The sequence below is a fragment of the Fundulus heteroclitus genome, unplaced genomic scaffold (genome assembly GCF_011125445.2).
Source record: "Fundulus heteroclitus isolate FHET01 unplaced genomic scaffold, MU-UCD_Fhet_4.1 scaffold_48, whole genome shotgun sequence".
Classification (NCBI taxonomy): domain Eukaryota; kingdom Metazoa; phylum Chordata; class Actinopteri; order Cyprinodontiformes; family Fundulidae; genus Fundulus; species Fundulus heteroclitus.
This window is the reverse complement of record NW_023396901.1, coordinates 1,224,556-1,238,923: the sequence shown is the minus strand read 5'-3', so window position 1 is coordinate 1,238,923 and position 14,368 is coordinate 1,224,556. Positions and strand designations below refer to the sequence as shown.

General features: G+C 39.1%; 1 protein-coding gene across 1 annotated transcript in view; it reads right to left on the bottom strand.

Annotated features, from left to right (window-relative positions):
* LOC105936009 (alpha-1,6-mannosylglycoprotein 6-beta-N-acetylglucosaminyltransferase B) overlaps positions 1–14,368 on the bottom strand; it is a 119,637-nt gene that overhangs the window by 48,349 nt on the left and 56,920 nt on the right. Inside the window, exon 8 of the mRNA XM_036132171.1 lies at positions 5,020–5,189. Coding sequence (XP_035988064.1) covers positions 5,020–5,189 — 170 coding nt within the window. The remainder of the gene's footprint in view (positions 1–5,019; positions 5,190–14,368) is intronic.

Here is a 14,368-nt window from a genome sequence, read left to right as displayed (position 1 = left end):
TGCTTCACTGAGATGAGTTTGTGTTGGGGCAACCCTGAAATATAACATCCCTCCATCTAAAAATATAATGTATTACTGAGAAGAATAAATAAAATCTAATATATAAATATAGTGAATAATTCACTTATAAAGCACTTTTCGCAAAGTGCAGCATGGAATATAAAGATCATAAAAATCTAAATCCCCATGAATAAGAATACAAAAACAGAAGTAAAACATAAAAAAATAAGAAAATCCAAAAACAGATAAGTATTCATGCTAGTATAATACCAGCCACATGCCTGGCTCAATAGAACTGATGTTTAAAAGAAACCAGTGATTCAACCAAATGTTTCTGTGGAGAAATGTTGTTCCACCCCCTGAGGTCGCAGCCTGTAAAGCTTGATCTCCTTCAGTTTTCAGTTTTGTATGGAGAATGACTAACAATATTTATGTAGAAAAGAAGAAAAAAAACCCTCTGTGTTCAGTCAAACAGTCTGTGCCAAACCAGCCGCTGCTTTAAATCTAAGCACACATATTTTCAAGTGAACTCTGAGCTCAACAGGAAGGCAATATAATACACATAAAACAGGAGTTACATGAGCTGGCTTATTATGTTTGAAAAACATTGCTGCATTATTTTGTAGGACTTGCATATACTTTAATGATGTCTTTTGCAATAGTCAAAGTTTTTGGACTTTGACTATTTTATTTGACTATTTTAACTGCATGAAAAATGTTCTCCTCGTTCATGGGATCGAACAAAAGATTTGAATTTTAATACTAGCTGTTGAGATGGATTTCTACACATAAGTTTAGAGCTAGTCTGGAACAAAAAAAAAAAAACAACTCCAAAGTTTCAATGCTGGACTTAGTTGTTTTATGAAGCAGTTGTTCAGCTAATGTTAGCATGTGTCCACTATTACTGTTTCTATTTTAGGTAAATTTATTTGAAGATAATAATTACCATTGAGCCCTTTGGGCAGTTGAGGCAGCTGAGTTAACAAACTTGAGTGATTTAAAAGAGAATTTAAATTAAAAATTAAGAATGAATACACAGTCATGCAGAGTAAATTACAATACACGTTCTGATGAGGCTAGTTTGTCAGATTAAATGTATCTTTTTTGAAGACACCAAAATACAACTACCCTGGAACAGGTATTGAATATACTTTTTATCAAGCCCACATTTTTAAATTGAATATGTTTGGTTTATTAAGATCAGATGTCATATTCTGATCTTTTAAGAAATTAGATCCCCTGCTCTCATTAGCTTTTAGCGGAAAATCATCATAATTAACAGAAATAAATACTTGATAGCATCAGTCTGTGCGTAATTAATCTACTTACTGTAATGCGTTTTACTTGGCGAATTAAGTTACTGCATTAAATTAACTTTTCAATTATATTCTAATTTACTAAATATGAACGAAGTAAAAATAACTGTTGACCAAGTGTATTTTCTCACGGAACCCCGCAGGTCAAAGCAGCTTTAACAGAGCATTAGTCACTATTTTTTATTTTTTTTTAGTGAAGCTTGTATCCACTGAACAGGAGAAATATCAGATCCAGAAATATCAGCAAGTTGCTTAGTTTAATAAGTAAAGTTCTGTGGCCCACGGCATCAACTGTTGCACTGAGGTGAAGAAGCACAGGCAGAGAACAATTCCCAGCATTCATGGCAAAAAGATATTTACATACGGTGAATAGGGCAGAATAATGTTTCTGAAAATCAGACTTGCATCTGCATTCTGGCCCAGAAAGATTTGACCTAGCATTCAAATGTTTTTTGTTTCTGTTTTATTTAAAATAATATTTTTAAAATAATATTTTTATTACTTTTGCTATTGAATGGCATATTTGGAATTGACCAAAATGTTGTTTTTTCAGAAATGACCTGTGCATGTTCAAAAATGATAGTAATAACTATGTTACACTTGAATATTCTAGTTTGATTTTCAACAAATAATTGACAAATTATAGTATAGATACTGTGTGTTAACCAGTTACAGTCCTTGTTAAACAGCATTTATTACCTTATGAACTCTGTGTTTGCTTTTTTGTCACACTCAGATGTTTCAGCTCAAGCAAATTGTAATTTCAGACAAAGATAACCTTGACAAGTATAAAAATCAGTTTTTAAGAAGCGATTTTACCTATCACAGGAAAAAAGCTATACAAACCAAACCGTCATGCTCTGTTGTGAAAATATAGTACTCATTCCTTTTAAATCAGGGAATGTCTATAATTAACAATATTTTTCTGGTTCACATTTACTACACCCACCAAGGCATGATTCTGGTCTGACCTGTAGAATTAAGAAATCCCATAAATAGACAATGGATGTTGTCAGACAATAGTCTGAGAACATAAAATAACACATCAGGGCATAACTAAATAAGTTAAAGAACAAATTAGAAAGATCATTTGATGTCTAGCAGTCTAGAAATGGTCACAAAGCATTTCCAACGGCTCCAATGAACCACAGTGATAGCCATGATCCACTTACAGAGATAACATGGAACAGAGTTTAATCTTTTCAGGAGTGGATGGCCTACCACTCTACAGTCCAAAAGTGCATCGACGACTCGTAAAAGAAGTCACAAAACAAGTCAGATCAACATTTAAAGCACCACAGGCATAATTTGTCCCACAGAAGAGCAGTGGGTAAAAATGACCTCCATGGGAGTGCAAACCCCAATTTGCTCAAAAAGAGCATAAAAGAACCATCCCACATTTCCCTAAAAAAAATAAATAATTTTGGTAATGAAATTTAGTGAAATTACAAGACACATTTTGCTATTATTCCAGGCAGCATTAATTAAAATAAAAAAAACATCACACTATCATCCACACACGGTGGCAGACGGCTGATGATATATGGCAGGTTTGCTGCTTAAAAAATAAATAAATAAATAAAAGCCGACAACTGGTTCTTGGTCTTAAGCTCAAGGAACATTGGGATACACTGCAAGACGAGTTGCAGACATGTTGCCCAAAAAAGGGAAGTTTTGGAGTGGCCGAGTCAAAGCCACACAAATAATTTAAATCTGAATGAGATACTGTGGTTTGATATATTACAATAAACTTTTCAGTTTGGCCGAATTAAAACAATTTCACAACTACGCAAAGAAAACTTGTTAAATATTCCTGTAATGTAAAATAACAGGTTACCTGTTGTCACAACCAATTAATGGCATTTATTTTTATGATTGGCAGCATTTGGTTTTGGGGGAAGCTAATTTTTCACATAGGAACAGGTTAGTTTTGACGTGAACTGAAAAGTGCTCTTCGTACTTAGTTTATCTTTGTGTAATGTTAGAATTTGTTTAATATTCTGAAATAAAGTGCAACTTGAGGCTGTAGATGATTTTCCACAATCTCATGTTACACCAAAACTTAGAAATAAGAAATAATTAGTTTTCCACGAAACCTGTATGTACACCATTGCTAGTAAAGCAACGTGTAGATAGGTGTGTAGACGACTAATTTGCCCAAGCAGGAAAGCAAACAGAAGACACCAGCCAACGAGACTCCTAAGTGGATACGCCTCAGCGGCTGAACGTCGCCAATCAGAGGCAATTACTGTATGTTATGCTGCACAACATCTTGCTACCTATGACCGTAAATAAATTCCCAGCATGGGCAATCTGTCTATGAAAAGGGGCCGCTGCCCTCATCAATACTTCTGGCTACATCAGCAGCCCGTCCAGTGATATTAAGCTCCTTTCCAAAGCTTGGGAGGAAAGGCGGAGGGTAGAAAATGTAAATAGATACAAGCCTGAGGGGATTCTCTGGGAGCACAACCCACATAACGATCTGTCAATTTAACAGCGTGTAGGAGAGTAAGAGCAGAGATGGAGAGAAATGTTTTCTTCCTCTGCTCATTAATAGCCACAGAAATTAGATTTATAGTTGCTCGGCACCTGTCATTAAGTGGCTGGAAATAAATAGGCATACACCGGGTTGTGTTTTTTTTTTTTTTTTTTTTTTTGATCCGGAGGTGTGGTCAGAGCCTGTGAGAATCAGTTCGCATCAGTTACGGCCAGCTGTTGGATTCGCCGAAAGGCCGAATCTTTCATTTGACGCCGAGCACAATCCAGTATCAGCCTGAATGCTATGTAGCCACGCCTTCACAAAAACATGCGACTAATGTCTGAACTATTTCCACCAGAGCATACACAAAAAAAGAAACTAAAAGGTTCCTAACGTACTAACTTGTGCAGGTTTCTAAAAAAAAATAAAAATAATCTGCTGCTTTTCCCAACAGAGACAGGCTGTTGGGGTTCAATACACTGCGACACCAATTAGTGGAGTAAATAATGGCCCGGCCAGCAGAAGCATTCCCACTGAGCTTTCCTAACCTCGCTCGTCTCCCTGGAACCAGCTTATCAAAGCCGCTTTTCTTCACAGCCTAAAATTTAAGATCATAGGGCAGCCGTAACTCATCAGTGCCCGTGTCTCTTCCTTACAGCATGGGATAAAGTGCTCAATAACCGGGGAACGTTATTACTAGCCCATCCGCTGGAGGAGCGAATCTTGACTGGTAGCAGACATTTTCTTGACTGGCCAGCAGGAAGCCAAGGCAGCTCTGAAATATCACTTATCAAATCTCCAAGGCAGGACTCGACCTGTCTGGCCCTCGTCTTTTGCACCTCTCACAGTGTGACAGGAAAAAAGTCTTTTTTTTTTTTTCTCTATTAGATCCATTTCTGCTGGTCTGACTTAAATGCACATGAGAATGTCCATCGGCATTACCGTGTTTGTAATGACTAGTGAGAAGCCCGGATTCCCTCGGAGGTCAGCGAGCTGCAACAGGAAGGGGGTGCGGAACCAGAAGAGAAGCCTCTGGGCTTAAGCAGTTTTCTGCAGAGGGAGACTTTAACAGTGTGCAGGGTGTAAATCTCCAGTTAGACACCCCGAGGGTTGAGTGCATCCAGCATGAAGGAGCAGGCAATAAGCTTGCAGAAATTAGCTGATGAATCTAACTTTTAAAACCGGACGGTTCTGTAACAACATGACCGTACTGATTAGGCTTACCCGTGCAGTTCTTTGAGAGACACCGAAATCTTGACATCGTGTCCGAGCACGTGGAGAGCGGTGAGGATGTCGGCCCACTGCACCATCTCGCCCAGAGGGCCTCCCTTCAGCACCTTGGGACTGAAAACATCCCCAGACTCCTCCGTCAGAAAGCCGACATGGACTAGAATCTGGAGAAGGGGAAAAAAGTCAGAAAATGAGCGGCTCTAAAGGTTCAGCTGATGCAGACCACAGGGACCAGGCCCAGACTTTCAGAGTACCTAATGCCTTTTAATCCAACTGTAAAGTAAAAAAAATACTTTCATGGATGGATGGATGGGGGGGTGTCACTGTACATGACGGATGGAGCAGTTCATGGTTACATCACATGAACTTGGTAGCGTTTATTCATAATAGTCCTCTCTGTGTGCAGGGGGAAAGATTGGCTTTGGTCTTTGTCCAGTCTTATTTGTCCCGGTTACAGTTGTTTAAAGCTTTTGAATTGCAGCTCTGACCATAAATATAGCAAAGTTAAGACATGCAGCAATTTTCCTGTTGCCATTCCACGAGTTGTGAAAACGGGCATAAATCCGCTTTAATTGAATGGCATGAGCTCTCGTCTTTCACGTCAGGACTTTTTTGCCACATCCTAATGATGCCTCATGATGCCTCAGAAGAAACGTATGGGAGCTTGAGGAGCCTACTTTCAAATACAGACAAAAGCTGAAAGATTTAATTTGTTGCATGGAAATCCCTCGCCCCCCAAACTGTCTCACATTAAATCCAGCAAAACGGTTTTAGGTCATTTAGGATTACCAAAATCATGCCGTTCAGGAAGGAGGGAGGTTCGGTGTCTCAGAGATGTGTTTTGTTGAGGAATGTGGCTATTAAGAGCACGAGCAAAACACCGTGTTGATCTTAAAAGTGTGTCATTACCAGAGAAATGAGTCCAGTAAAAATGCCTGTGCAAATTCTCAGTCATCCGGGTCATCGCAACAACAAACAGGCTTAAATCGGAGGCAACCGAACTTTCGCTCAGTTCTTTCTGAAGCCATCTTGGTCAAAAGAGAAAAGCCATCACCAAACAGAGGGAAAGGATTGTCTTTTAAACTCCCCAGTGTTTACGGCTCGGTCCTACAACACCTTCCAAAGAGATTACATCAGCACCCTCATGATGATTCAGGTGACCAAGAACTCCACTCACACCAAGTAATAGATTCTTACGACCCAGGTCAGTGATTGGTGGGTCACTGATCTGCATCTTAGAATGTGCCTAGGAAGATGGGCCTCTATGTCCTTAAAAACAGCAGCGCACCAACTACAGGTTTCTCAAGTGTGAGTCACCAGAATTAACGAAGACTCTTGGATAGGTGTCAAAATGTCTTCAGAAAGAACTGAGTGAAAGTCCGCTTCCTTTAGTTATAAGGCTGTTTGCTGAATCCAGTAAAAGTGTGGGCAGAAATGCCACCAGTAATGGGAGAAACCATTATGCCAACAGAAAAACAAGCAAACAAAAATGCAGGAAGCTTGCCTGCTCGAGAACACCATCCCCAAATGTGAAGCATGGGGCTGTTAGTATCATGTTGTGGGGATATTTTTGCAGAGGTTGGGAGTGCTGCACTTCTCCTTATAGAAAAATAGGGGGAAAAAAATATATGTGGAAATATTGAATCGACATCTCAAAATATCAGCCAGGAAGCTAAGCTAGAACACAGGCAGGTCGTCCCAATGGACAACATCCTCAGCATATAACCAAGTTAGTTACAAAGTGGCTGAGGGACAGCAAAGCCAATATTTTGAGACATGTCTTTTCTGGTTACAGTCCTTTTAGTCAAGTTTAGTTTTAGATATCCAAGAAAAAAAAGCAGTTAGTGTACAATAGATGGAAGTGTTATTATTATAATTCTAATGAGAAATAAATGCATATTGGCTCGTTATCAAAGATCCAGGCAAGCCAATAAATCAACAAAACAAAACGAATATCACAGTTTAAAAATGAAGATGCTCAGAAATATTTCATTAACACGTCTTTAACACAATCTCATCTGGGGAATTGGAAATGACCATGTTTACCAAGTACTGTTATCGTCGTCGTCTTACAGTTCAATACAGACTAGAATCAAAAACATTAAGATAGTTAGGAAGCTATTGCTGATTTATATAGGAAGGCGCACATTACAACATGTCCATGTGATGTTTACAGCCAACTTTATGCTGTGTTCAATGTGCTGCAGCAGACCAACTAAAAGCCACTGAACCGGCAAACGGGTCTAAGTGCAGCACATTTTCAAGGCGAACATTTGTTTTGATTGCCTGTCATAAAACTTAAAGGCGCGGCAGTTACAAGTGTTTGGTTGGGGATAAAGGAGATTCTAGGGACGCTAATAGGACAAAAGATGAACGTCTGTCTCAGTTGTGTGCGCCGTTTTGCTCATTATAACATGAGGCTGACTTTGAAAAGGAATCAAAGACGAATTTCTTCCTTTTAGGACTCTTGTTTCTGGAAAAACACTGTAGAGCAGATAATGAACATTTTTTTGTCATCTTACACGAAGGCAAGTTATTTGTGCTTCCAGTCTCCCATCAGAGGAAAATGATCACTTACAATCAACTCAAGTCACATGACTCAATGGAGACAGAAAGGAGAGCATGTGGGCTGCTCAGTGAAATACGGACGGCTCAGATCCTACCGACAGCAAATCGGAGCATGAAGGAGATATACAGACAGACTGCGCCGAGACGTTCTATAAAACATCTCTCCACCTCACAAATCAATCTTTGTTTCCTAAACAACGTTCAGTGGCTGAGCGACGGAGGCCAAGCCTGTGAGGTTTCGACTAATGGGGAGTAACCATTTCTGGTTAGCTGCTGTCCTTTGGGGAAAAAAAGCTGCTTCACAATAACATATGCAGACAGGCAAGATGCCGCAAGATGAAAAAGAAGAAGAAAAACTTAAAATTTGAGCAATAAATATCTCAGAATCATTTCAAATCCAGTGCCTTCCAAAAAGTAATCAAACTTCTTGAGCTAGTTTACATTTTGTCATGCAATTGTTTTGTTAGGAATTTTGGGCACAAATGTGAATGGGAGTAAATCGGTACATGATGTTAATAGTTTTTTTAAACAACTTTTCCCGTTGTTTAAAAAAATAGCTCAGTGGAGGAGCAGTTTTCTTTGCTGCCTCCACCACCATGTTTTACTGTATAGCTGGTGTGTTAAGTTATGTTTTATCTGACATTAGCCCTGCTTCCAGCTGTTTGCTGAGTTCCCAACATGGCCTCATGATCTCTGTTTTGGACTTGTTATGGATTTCTTTAAAACAATAATTTTCTTCTCGTCTTTCTTCCACAAAGAAGAAAGACGTCTTTCTTCCAATTTGTAGGCTACACACCTTAGAGTTATTCTGTCAACAGGTTCTCCCACCTGAGCTGTGGATCTCTTCAGCTCCTCCAGAGATACCATGGGCCTCTTGGCTTATTTTCCTGTAAATTATTTCCTTGCCGAGCTTATTTATGGTTGTGTCTTAGCAGAGCTGCAGTTGTTCTATGCTCTATTTTTTTATCTAACTGGTTAAACAGAGTTTCATAAGGTGTGTATAGCTTGGAATATTGATTTCTAACCTAACCTTGTTTTGAACAGCTCTATCCCTGACCTTTCTGCTGTGCTCCAACACAGCAGTGGACATCGCATTGGACTTTATTTAGGGGCATCATAAGAAAAGGCGCTGACTGCATTCTATTATTTCTGAAAAGTGTTTGAAAAACCATTCATTATTTCGCTTCGGCTCCACTATGAAATATTACTTTCTGTTTATCACATAAAAGTGAATAAACAATGCATATGCTCATATTTTGACAACATTTGATAACATTTAAGGGGCATTAATAACTGTGCAATAACTACTTGATATCCTGTGCAATAACCTGTGCAATAATCCTGTATTGTAAGAGCCTTTACCTATTTTCAGTTATCTCACTTATTTTTTTTACTTATTCAACAAACCAGAAACCGCACTTTTTTTTTTTTACCTACCACCACTTGAATGTAACCTGACTCCACCAGATAGATTTGCTTCGCATATCCATCTGGAAACCTTCCGTTGAAGTCATTTTGGGAAGGGGCGAAAATACTGGTTAGCTGATTGGCCTATGTTGGGCTTAAGCTATGTTTTATCTGACATTAGCCCTGCCAGATAAACCAATCAGATCAACGAAGCATATGACGTACTCGTCAACATGCTTCGTCGTCACTCTGTTACGAGCGACGACGAAAACACAACCACAAGCCAAGCTACTCTTGCTGCTGCAGGTAAAGGCTCATTAGCTCAGCAAAGAAATACTCTGTAATTCCGATAAAACTTGCTCGATAGCCGCGCTAACGCTAGTTTCATCGGCTGAAGCCGCCATGTTCTTTAGACTGAACTGTTGCTCCTCGTTGCGTCACACCTCAACCCGCCTCAAAGCCAACGCTGATTGGACGTTCGTTTGGTGAACGGCTCCAAATTTTCGTTAACGGAAAGTAGCCAGACTGATCTGCGAGTGAAACCTTGAAAGCTCGCGAGATCAGGATGGTCTCACGAGGCTAACTTGAATGTACCTTAAATCTCTTCTTCTTTATTTTATTCTTTTCCCACCCACTGTATATATCTGGATGCACTGTATATACTTCATGCACCTTTTCCTCCTTTGTGCACCTCCTGTTGCTTATAACAGCCGATGTCACAAGTAAATCTCTCCATTGTGAGATCAATAGAGTTCTATCTAATGTTTTTCAAGGCAACACATTAAATGTGGTGGACCTGAGAATCCAAAGTTAAAAATTGCTGTGATGTCATTCTGTAAATGTATACGCAGGAAAACCTGAAACTATCTTTTGTTTTCAAATCAAATGTGTGTAAAATAGGAGCTTACTGTATGTTTCACTACACAGTCTAAAATGTGTATCTCATATTATTCTTAGTCTTGAATCTTGTTTCTTGAATCTTGTTAGTCTTTAAAGGGTCGGGCCGAAGAATGTTTTATTGTTTTATAAAACTCACTGGCCTTTTACAATACAGAAGATGCCTTAAATGCATACATAAGCAAGTCAGATGAGTATGTAGATGTTGAACACCATCTTAAGCTACACAGTTTAGATATAGTAGATCATATAGAGTTATACTAAGAGGTTTCTGAAATAAAGCTTGTTAATGTGCCAAATCTTATCTTTACATTGTCCATTATACAGCTTAAATGCTGCAGCTCTGGGGCAACATTTAGCAAATAAATGCAAACGACTCCAATGAAATTTCTCGCTGAGTATATTTCTATTTCTGTTTGAATCTTGCACCAGTGTAAAACCAAACACGAGGAAATATCCAATGTCACGGTCCTTTTTCATCAGACACGAGTTCCTCCGGGGAAGGCGTTTTTTTTTTTTTTAAACTTGGTGGAAATGTCCCCGTAAATGTCAGCGGTGAAAGCGCACTAAAGCCCAGGAACGTCTGCAGGAGGCTACTGTCTCTTATGATCTTCTTACGCCTTTAACTCAGTATAGTGTGATTCACTCCAGGCGGCCATAGATAAGAGAATAAAATATTGTTCCAAGAAAATGTCACAGCTGTTCGGGGAAACTCAGCAGCAACGCTTAAGGGCATCAAAGGACTGTCTGGCTTCCTGGGAAACATCTCACCCAAAAACGGATAATGAGAGGGACTTTTTGTATGAAATTATTTTTCATAAATTTCTGTTTAATCACAAGAGTTCTAGGGAAACAAATAAAAAAATATGTTTGAAAAAGACTGGGGGAAAAAGAGGCCACAAGTAATTTTTTTGTCCATTCATGTATGACAAAAAGATGGCAATGAAACAAAAAAGGAAAACAAATTATCTCCTTTTCAAAAGGAGCAGCAAGCAGCATATTTACTGTAAACTTAACCTAAATCATTCTCATTTGTCACCTTGGGATGGAAGAAACATTCCTTATAAACAGTCGGTCCTCTCCATCAATATTTTTTTAGTCAAGTTTTTCTCCTTTCAAACCAGGAGATGCAGTCTGGAACTACTTTGGTTCAGTCTCCATGGAAACTAGTTTATTTACTGGGTGTTGATGGTCTCTAGTACTTCCACTGCAACTTCAGGTTTTAGAGTAGATAAAGTGCCCAGAAAGAAAGAAAAAATAATACTCTTTCAGACTTTTGAGATTTTGTTGTTTTATAACCACAAATATCTATTGTATTTTATTGGGACTGCATTTGCTAGATTAATGTAAAGTGCTGTATAATTGTAAAGTGGAAAACAAAGCACATATTTTTTACTTTCTTGTTTTACAAATACAAACTCAAACTTCTGGCGTACATTTTTATTTAGGGTCAAATGTTGATATTTTGCATGTATAACCACCTATAACCAAATCTATATTTTTCTAATTTAAATTTAACTTTAATTTGCCAAATGGCCTAAGCTAAAGTGTACATTTGAAAAGTAATTTTCATGTTTTGCCACATATTCTCAAATGGATTTAGGTTGGGACTTTTTCTGGGCCCTTTAACCACAAGATTATGTTTTGATCTAATCCATTCCCTTGTGGCTCTGGCTATATATTTAGTGTTGTTGTCTAGCTATAAGGTAGACCTCCACCTCAGTCTCGCAGCCTGTAACAGGTTTTCTTTTATTTGCCAGCATGTAGATATAGATCTTCCCATTAACTCTGAGAAGCTTTTCTGTATACTGAACAAAAACATCCCCTCAGCATGCTGCTACCATCATGTGGATGTCTTCATTGTGATGTCCAGTGTTGGTTTTCTGCTAAACATAGCGCGTTACTTATGCCTTGCTTGCAAAAAGACTTGCTTGTAAAAATTAAAAACTTGCTTGTAAAAAAAGACTCTTAAACAGCCTCTTAAAGGAGTACAGCACAAGTTTCAGAGTTTTTGCACAAGTGTGCCCCCCTTGGTGACAAGTTGAAATGACACCAGTGTTGTGCACATGCATGGGAGAAGAGGAAAAGCCTCTGCCGCTGCGACTGCAGACAGGTCTCATTTATAAAACTTGCGTACGCACAAAATGGGGCCAGAAACGTGTGCATGCCACTTTTCATGCAAAAGTTGGGGTCTATTAAAAAAAAACTTGACGGGAAAATGTGTGGTCACGCTGATGGTAAAGTGTTGGATTGAAGCCAGACTGCATGAGGATTCCTCTCAGATGTTCAATTACACTCCATATCAGACTTTAATCATAGATCATCTTGATCATAAGCATTCAAAACCGCTGTGTCATTCGCTCATGCACTGGTGACACTTAGGTATATGGGACATTTTAAATAAATAAAAAATGCCCATGAGCCATCTTAAATCTTAAAGGAAAGTATGCAAAAAATTGGGGGTTTTCTACCATCACATTCCTCTGTCCAGTGATCACCAGGGTGACTTGCAAAACACGATTAACAGATCATTGTGATAAGGTGTGCGTCAATATTTTTTTTTTTTTCCTTTTTTTCTTCTTTTTTTCCCCCTTTTTTTTCCTTTTTTTTCCTTTTCTTTTTTTTTTTACGACCCAATCATTTTAACTTCCGACCCAATCACTTTAACTTCCGTAAACAGTCAACTACACTCGTGTGTAATGCTGCTCGGTGGATGCAATGATCGCATCCCATATGCATTGAAGACCATGCATATGGGAGAATTGAGGAAACATGGGTTCAGGGATCAAACATTTTCTGGCCAATAATAAGGACTGGCCAATATCCCGCTTTAGACGCCAAGCATTGCGTTTTACTATAACCTACAGGGGAAAGTGGCTCCACCTCCCTCTCAGGTGCTAAAAGGCAGCTTTCCAACCCCCAGAGCACAAAGGAGGTGCGCTCACCACTCACACCCAGGCAGCATTCAGCGCCCATCAGCTTCCTAAAATGCTTTTTGCAGTTTTTCGTTTCTTCTCTTTTTGTTGGGGGGGGTGTTAAGAATTGCGTGGAAAACCGCTCATTCCTCCTGATCTCCCTCCCTCCTCTGAATGTCGATCTGAATGCACAGCCACAGGGGAATTTCAGCACGGAGCACAGCCTCGTTTAACTTTTTAACAACTTATTTTAAGATCTTATTAACAACTTATTTTAATGTGGGAATCATAGTTGCTTTTAGCTCTGGTTTTCACATTCAATCAACTTCTCTCTGAATTTTTCTCACAGCTGCTTTGCCTTTTCTCCGTGGCTGCCACATCAGCATGATAAAAAATAAATAAAAAAGATGACCCCTTTTTAACACACATTAACATTCATGAGGTGCTTTGCATTGACTGTTTATGATTGGGCATGTAGAGGGCAGAACATGAGGCGGACACAGGTACACAAACATTCAAGTACAGTTGTGATCTATAAAGGAAAATTGCGTGCTGGTTTGCGCGCGCATGGTTGAATAAACCTGAATATTTTTTTGCCGTGCGCCATTTTCATTTTCTTGGCGTACGTACACTTTTAGTATGAATTCCACACAATTTTTTATAAATGAGACCCTGGTCTTTTGTTTAGAGACGTTATTTTCTTCTGAGGTAAGAAGACTGTAAATATTGAAGTTAGCCCGTGTTCTCTTGCAAATGCATAGATTATAGCAGAAACTCAACAGAGTAGCCAGGCGAATGAGAGCACACAGCGTGTCATGCCCACATGCAAGGCAAGAAGATTTGGCATGAATCATTTTCTCATAAACTGACCATCCAGCCAATAAAGGCAACTCATTAGACTATACCTCATTTTACACGTAATTCTAGGAATGTCAAAATTATCCTAGATTTTCTTTTGACAAGCTGGAGGGGAAGGAAGAGGGCAGGAGTATAGATTTGGGCTTATAAGTAGAACTGGAGGTCATCCACATAGCAATGGAAATTAATCTTAAACTTATGGAAAATATCCTGGGACAGAAAAGTGACAGTAAAACATCAAGGGGTGTGTGACTGATGCCAAATAGGTTGAGCAGAACGGTGTGAGAGATTGTATCAAAAACAAGCACTCGGTTCAAGAAGGATGGAATGGAAATGAACCAGAGTCAGCTGCAGAAGTTCATTGATGATTTTTATGAGACCGGTTTAAGTTCTGTGCGAGGGACAGAAACCAGAAATAAATTGTTCATAGAGGTTATTGCGCGGTCTTAAGGAGGGGGGAACAATTCCAGTAGTGAGCAAGGAGCAGTTATGAGAGAGATGACAGACGAGAGGGAGGATTTACCTCAGGCTGTAGGGATTTGATCAAGCAGGCATGTAGAGGGTTTAGATTTACTAATAACTTCTGAAATTCCTGAAATGCTGAGGATTTGAAAACTGGAAAGTAGAAAAAAATGACAGACGCTGAGAGAGACGAGGGGGTAAGAGATAAACATCAGTGAATTTTGTGGATGTTCTCA